At 41.2% G+C, this 7,764-nt stretch overlaps 1 protein-coding gene across 2 annotated transcripts in view; it reads left to right on the forward strand.

Moving 5' to 3' along the window:
- The first annotated feature begins 270 nt into the window (after positions 1 to 270).
- zdhhc1 (zinc finger DHHC-type containing 1) overlaps positions 271 to 7,764 on the forward strand; it is an 18,230-nt gene continuing 10,736 nt past the window's right edge. For both annotated transcript variants that reach the window (XM_034680983.1, XM_034680984.1), the window contains exons 1-3: positions 271 to 882; positions 3,101 to 3,320; positions 4,824 to 4,999. In XM_034680983.1, coding sequence (XP_034536874.1) covers positions 3,102 to 3,320; positions 4,824 to 4,999 — 395 coding nt within the window. In that variant the 5' untranslated portion in view covers positions 271 to 882; position 3,101. The remainder of the gene's footprint in view (positions 883 to 3,100; positions 3,321 to 4,823; positions 5,000 to 7,764) is intronic.

Genomic DNA, 7,764 nt, shown 5'->3' on the forward strand with positions numbered 1-7,764 from the left:
CCTGGAATAAAGAAAATGAACAGAAAGGCTATAAAACAACACACATCTTTAATAAAATGCTTGCTTTTCTTTAGGTCTTCCCTCTGTGCTCTCTTTCTGTTCATCTGTTAGTTTTAGTTAAATAAAACTGTAAAGGTTTGGCATCATCTCTGTGCAGCTGCTCCCTCCTGCTGGACGCAGCTCGTGCTCACAGCGCTCTGCTTTAAATCTGCTCTCAGAGCGGATGCAGAAAAGGGGCGGGGCCAGCTCCACTTAACCAATCACAGCAGACCTGGAGCGTTACCAAGGAAACGGCGTACGAGGCTTGGAGTCTGCAGAAGACAGCAGCAGCTAGCAGGCTAACTAGCCCGTTAGCTCACACTTGAATCACCAGCAGCTGTTTAACACAGGAGGAGATGTTTCAGTGTGGAAGTTCAGTCTCTCTGCAGACCTGCTGAGTCCACAGACATCAGAGTCACGGTCTGGGACGTGAGACAGCTAGCATGGCAGCAGTCGTGAGCGGCTAACGAGGCTAACTGCAGGTAGAGATAAGATTAGCTTACAGTCCCTGTATCTGACTTCTCTTAAAATCATCCCAGAACTGATCCAGATGATGGAGCCCGTTAGACCCGGGCCAAGCCAGCTGCAGGGATAGTCTCCAGCCGGGATGGATGTGAGGTAACAGCTGGATTTAGACGGTTTGACCTGGGTCTGTGGTTCTCAGGACGGGGGCTGGGTGAGGAGGGAAGCCAGATTAAACAGCAGGAGCAGCAGGATCCTGGTCCACCCGGGCCGGGGTACGGCACAGCTCGACGCTGCCGCTCGGGCCCGGTCTCAGGGGTGAGATGCAGGGAACCGGAGGGCCGATCAGCATCCCGAGTCCAGATCACCCGAGCTAACAAGGTGAGTGTTTCTCAGACCTGATCCTTTGAATCCTGAATCAAATCATTTTATTATTCAGATTTAATCTACTCTTGATGTAAAAATAGAAAAAACACCACTGCGCATTATTACAATCTAATTTAATATCAACCTGCAGATTATTTATTTAATAATTAATAATTATTTAAAAAAAGGTTAAATTAAAATAAATGTTAGACATCAGATATAAGTGTGTAATGTGTATATATCTGTAATATTTGCCATTTTTGTATTTTATTTTATTCTATTTTATTCTATTCTATTCTATTTTTCCTTTATCATTACTATAATTATTGTTATTATAATGTTTTACTATGTAGTGTTGTATTCTCCTGTCCTGTGTTATAAGCTACAAAAGAATATCCCTCAATAGGGATCAATAAAGTGTATCTTATCTTATCTTATCTTATCTTATTCCATAGTGGCAAAGAGGCAAAGATGGACAGAAACGTTTCTCTATTCTTATAATAACAATACTAATAATAACTTTATTCATATCACCTTAAAAACAAATGTTTACAAATTGCATTGATTGACAAAGCATGGCAGAAATTCAGTAGGATGACTAAATAAGCCTTTAACACAGAGAAAGAAGTGTAGAAAATTGTAACCATGCAAAAGGAAAATACAACACCAAAGGTTAACAATAATAAATACAAATTAAACAGAGTAAAGGGATGGAACAGTAGAGAAATAAATCACTATTGGTGCTGGGGCCCTATATAAAGAATAAAACAATAAATAATACTAAATAATAATAATTCTCTGATGGACAACACGTCACACCCCCTCCAGGAGACCATAACAACACTAGGTGGCTCGTTCAGTGACAGACTTCTTCACCCGCGGTGTCTCACGGAGAGATATCACAGGTCTTTTCTTCCTGCAGTGGTCAGACTATAAAACCAATAATATATATATATATATATGTTGTAAGATATGCTTATTTTTTACCTCTTTAATTTAAATTTAAATTGCTATAACTTTTAAATAATTGATATTTTATAGACTCTTGTTTGCTTTATATTTTTTTGCACTGTCTACTTTGCTACTGTGACACTTGAATTTCCCTGTTGTGGGACGAATAAAGGACTATCTTATCCTATCTTATTTTATCTTAATAAAATTAATTAATTAATTGAAATAAATTCAGCTAATGAAAAAATTTAAATTTAAAAAGGGGAAATCACATAAAAAGCAAGTATGCAAATAATGAGTTTTAATAAGAGATTTAAAATATGTCACTGACTGCACTGATCCCACTATTTTGTATTTTTAATGTTATTTATTTTTGTCTCATTTCAGGTCACTTAGACATAAAAGGTATTCATTTCAATCACAGTTCTCAGGTCCTGTTAAGATTATTAAGTGAAGTACAGTTTGAGAGCATCTAAGTGTGCACACAGGAGTGATGAAAGACATGTCAGGGAGACTAGAGAGAGAGATAAAGTCTTATTTAGATGAGCTAGAATAACAGAATCACAGGAGTTTAATTTGCTGTATTAATCCACTTCTGTGCTGTGGGGAGGTTCTGGATGTAACTGCTTAGTAATGGCTTTATGCAGGCAGGAATCAAAACACTACACTTTGCCTGGAAATCTACATTTCCTGAGAATAATGTGGTAAAGTGCACGGGTAAGTCGGTGATAGATATGCTTTTAGGGCTCTGTGGGCGCTTCCAGAAAAAGAGCCAGTGGTTGGCTTCCTGAAATTCACACTGCCTCCAATATTTGGCATCCTCTGCTTTAAAGGATGCTTCCTGCTTTAGTGCAACAAAGTAAGAAATGCAGCAATTCCACACAAATGCACACTGCACTTTCACTCGAGTATACACCGATCAGTAATGACGTTAAGACCACCTGCCTTATATCTTATTTGTGCCTCAGAGATTGAGCCACACATTTATCATGAGACAGAAAGACTAAGGAGCAGATGTGTGTGTGTTTGTGATTAATGTTGATATGTTCTGATGACATTATGAGCTGCTGCGTGTCGCCCTCCTCAGCCTGTTGCTGGGTTACATCATGTTTGTTGTGGTGTAAAAATATGAGCAGACCTTGTGCTCTATCTGACCTCTCGTTGAGCTGCTCCTACACGTGATGGTGAAATGATCACAAAGCAGCTCTGTGTGCAGCCCCTCCCTGAAGCCGTCATGTGAAAAAGACCAATTTAACGTTGATGTTGAATCTGTGTTTTTCAGGATGGATGTGTGCAGTAAGAACCCGAACCGCACGGCGCCGGTCGGTGAGGACGACTCGAGCAGAGCCGATGTGCCTCTCTGCTCCCGGACCAACGGCTGGAGCTGGCCACCGCACCCCTTCCAGCTGCTGGCCTGGCTGCTGTACGTCTACTTTGCTGTCACGGGGTTTGGTGTGTTCGTCCCCTTGCTGCCTGGACACTGGATCCCTGCAGGCTACATCGTATCCTTAAAGCGAATGCACAAATAGTCTCAGAAGGAGCCACTGTTAGAAAAACAGGCCGTAATGTTACAACAGTTTCATTCCCTGTCAGCCTTTACATGACGGATAAGTTAAGATCCTGATGAACTTGAGTTGGAGGCCTCACTGGTCCACTGTGGACTGACAGGAAAAGCTAGAACAGTCATATTTAATCCAATCAGTCAAATGCAAGCAGTGATGAGTTGAGATGCAGCTTTTTTGGCCCCCAATATCTGCAGATACCAAGTCCTGATCCAAGACTTATAACTGAAAAGTGTCTTCAGTGTATTCCATTCAATTTAGCCCAGCTAGTAGTGCTGTTAAACTCACAAATAAAATCTAAATTCTGCTCAGAATTATCTTAGAAATCTTAGTTTAATCCAAACAACAGCAGTCACATCATATTTTAAATCAACTCGTATTCCATCACAAACTTTGCTGAACAGCTCCGGGTGTCGAGTAAGTAATACAGCTCCTAATGATGTCAAAAACCATCCCTAGTTGTTGCTGTCCAAGCGTCCTACATTAATTACAACTTTCATTTGTTACTTTCAGAATCAGAATCAGAAATACTTTATTTATCATTTACAGTATGTAAGAAAATCTAAATATTAATAGAAAGAAGGAATAAAATAAGATACAAATACGAATAAAATAAAAATAGAATAAAGATAAAACAAAATAAAAATACAGATGAAATAAAAATAAAATAAAATAATATTAAGATAAAATTAAATAAAAGAAATTCCAATGTTTTTATCACAAATAATGTAGCAGTTTTCTCAACAATGCAACTTGTAAAGTGTGTTAATGTTTCAGGGCTGCTCCTCTTAAAGCTGATTATTTCAGTCTTCTGCAGAAAAATCTTGGTGTGTGACAAATCTCTGCTCTTCCCTTTAAGTTCAAAATGCCATGTGAGGGCTACAACATGGCAGGTTGTACATTTAAATGACGCTTCAGCATTTAAAGTTAACAAATTTTGTGCTTGGAGTCAGATTTGTCACTAACATCTCCTCCAACATAAACCTCGATTGAAAACACTCCAACACTGAATAAAGGTGGATTGAAAATGCTCTTCAGTAGAGACAGGAAGTCAAGAGGGGCTTCAAACTGAGCTGCTGCTGCTGACATTAGCTGGGCTCATTTTTTTTAAGAGCTCTTCTTGTTGTCTCCTTCCCTCCAAAACAAACAGATCCAGATATCACACATATAGTAGTGCCTTGATGATGTGGATTGCATTTGTGTATCTGTTTGTTATAAAGCGTCAGTATGAAGACTCGACCTAGAAGACAAACAAAGATGAATTTGAAATATTTAAAATCATTTATAAATGTTGAATGAGGACGGAAATGCTTCCAACTGGTCTGTCTGAGTTTAAAGATTCACACAATGTCAGAAACACTGAATTTAACCTGTAACAGAGCAGGACAGCGAGTGTTGCACTTATACTCCCCTGTTTGTGTATAACTCCTGACCTGTTATCAGTGCACGGGCATCATATTCGTCTGTCACCTGTGTGTCCACGTCATGGCCGTGTCCATCGACCCCGCCGACTTCAACGTCAGAACAAAGAGCGACAAAGGTCCGGTCCCCGTGTTCGACCGCTCTAAGCACGCTCACGTCATCGAGAACTGCCACTGCTACCTCTGCCAGGTCGATGTGTGAGTATGCATTTTATTAACTCTGCAAAATCTGCTCCATCACATCAAAGACTTCTCTGCTGCATTCAGTCTGACAGATCTGGGGTATAAAAGCCCAAATCTCCTCGAAACTCACTGAACATGTAATTTCTTTTGCATGTCTGACCCGTGTACACGTTCAGTCACCCAGGCAGAATGATATGATTAGGAGGCATGTAGGAACCAACAAGGCAGAGGATATTAATAATAGAGTATTTTTTATAATTCTAGGTTATTTGAACTGACGGCTGTTTTCTCCTCCATGAAATTCAGGTCTTGTCACGTGACCTTAGACAACAAATGAAGCTGCACAAGTTTGTAGAATTTGAATTTTTAATTTGGACAGTCCTCAAATCTTCTGCACACACTCATTCACTTTTAAAACTACCAGTGAGTTTTTGTTGACTGCTTCATGTTGAAATAGTCTCACTAAAGAGGTGAAGTGTTGTTCTACCTGAGCATGTGGCATCATATCCCAGCTGGATGTCTCTCAGTGGAAGATGGAGGGTCTCTGCAGGCTGCAGCTCGTCACTGTTGACGCTAATCATCCATAGTAACCTGCTCATCCCCACCTCCGGTCTTCAGGTGCTTTCACCTCGTATCCTTCGGGCTGGTTGTTTTTGTAGTAAGAGCATGCAACTGACCAAAATACAAGATAGTTTGAACCAAAATACCCATCAGCCCTGGATTTGTAGTTCAATATAGAGATATTTTGAATATCTCCTCTGTGAAACAAACTGTGTCAGTAGAATCCAAGCTGCTCCACTGCTTAAACGCCCAATATTTACACTGATACAATCCAGTCCATCCATCCATCCATCCATTTTCTTCTGCTTATCCGGGGTCGGGTCGCGGGGGTAGCAGTCCAAGCAAATTGACCCAGACATCCCTCTGCCCGGCGACACTTTCCAGCTCCTCCTGGGGAATCCTGAGGCGTTCCCAGACCAGGCGGGAGATATAATCCCTCCACCGCGTTCTGGGTCTACCCCGGGGCCTTCTCCCAGTTGGACGTGCCCGGAACACCTCTAAAGGGAGGCGTCCGGGAGGCATCCTTATCAGATGCCCGAACCACCTCAGCTGACTCCTTTCGACGCGGAGGAGCAGCGGCTCTACTCCGAGCTCCCTCCAGATGTCTGAGCTCCTGACCCTCTCTCTAAGGCCGAGCCCAGACACCCTTCGCAGGAAACTCATTTCAGCCGCTTGTATCCGCGATCTTATCCTTTCGGTCACGACCCACAGCTCATGACCATAGGTGATCAATCCAGTCAACTCGTTTTTATTGCAGCTATTTGTTTCCAGCTGTAGATATTTCACACAACAGAAGAAGACAATGAAGCTTTTTTTATCTGTTAGCCTAAAATGTTAGTATCAAAGCCTGAATAAAACAAGTGGACCCAGCCTCCAGGTTCTAAAAGTGAAGCCAATTTTGTAAAGACTTAAACCTGCATTTTTAAAGGCTATCAGGGGGTGACTACATGTATTGCAAAGGCAAATCTCATCTGCATGAAACCTCCTCACAGCTGATTCATACCGTGGCCCTGATGGCCAATAGTAATAAATATTTCAAAAGCGCAAAATACATTTCACAAAACACAAATAAATTTCACAGAACACAAAAACATTTCACAGAACACACTATATTTATGTGAAATTTATTTTTATGTGAAATGTATTTGTGTTTTGTGAAATATATTTTGCGGTTTTAAAATATTTATTACTATTGGCCTTCAGGGCCACCGTAGATTCATGATCGGCAGATTTAGATATCATGTTCTGAAGAGAGCAGAGCATTCAGAAGTCAGCTGCTCGTGTCTTTTTGTGCATTTTGTTCAAAGCCCTTTAGCCGGCAAAAACCAGAAACCTGATTCATGTGAAATACAGATCCAAGCTACAGCATCCTGATACCTCTGCTGTACTAGCCCCTCGCTCCTCTCCAGCCTTATCCTCTCTTCTAAATATAGTCACTGTGGCTCTGAGTCATCAGAACCATAGCCCACAAATGTATGACTAACATTATGTTGGTTACACTTGTCTTATGCAGTGTATTGCTGGAAATGAGGCTAAACATCTTGGTGTAAATATGAGCATTGCTCATTCTTGCAGATAGCGTGTGAATGCAGCATAACAAACACTACAGGAAGTTAATAATTGAACTGCAGACGCTGATTTGTCACGCGCTTGAAAACATTCAGCCAACATTTCCTCTGATTTTAACTCAAACTGTGTCACTGATATTTATTATAATTTTTTCCTGATCTTCTCCTCACATTCACGTTTTCAAACCTCTCACAGCAGAGAAGAGGGGGGATGTTATCATGTACAGTCTTAATATGTTCTGCTGTACAGTCCCGGTTCTTGGCAGCCTACATGTTTAATGCAGCACACTTCCAGTTCCTTAACATGGTGTAAATAATAAAAGCACCCACTGAGGGCAGGAGGTCTGATGTGCTTTTAAAGCCTTAGAAAAACCAGGTCAGTGGGCCGGTGTCTCCCAGGAGGTCCTGGAGAACTGGGTCACAGCCAGAAGCTGTTACACACCAGACTGACACACATTAAAGTGTCGCCTGCTCCACGTGAGTCCCGTGCCTCTGTGCTGAGGAGAAGTGCATTAAAAGATAAATACTCTCAGAAACAACGACTTCTTATTCTGAAAAACTGATTCTAAGGTTAATGATCTTTCGTCCAAACCCTGAGTAGAAACCTTATTGCTCTTGTCGTAGGATCGATCCCTGATCCCAACGGTATTT

This window comes from Notolabrus celidotus, chromosome 3, assembly GCF_009762535.1.
Source record: "Notolabrus celidotus isolate fNotCel1 chromosome 3, fNotCel1.pri, whole genome shotgun sequence".
NCBI lineage: Eukaryota > Metazoa > Chordata > Actinopteri > Labriformes > Labridae > Notolabrus > Notolabrus celidotus.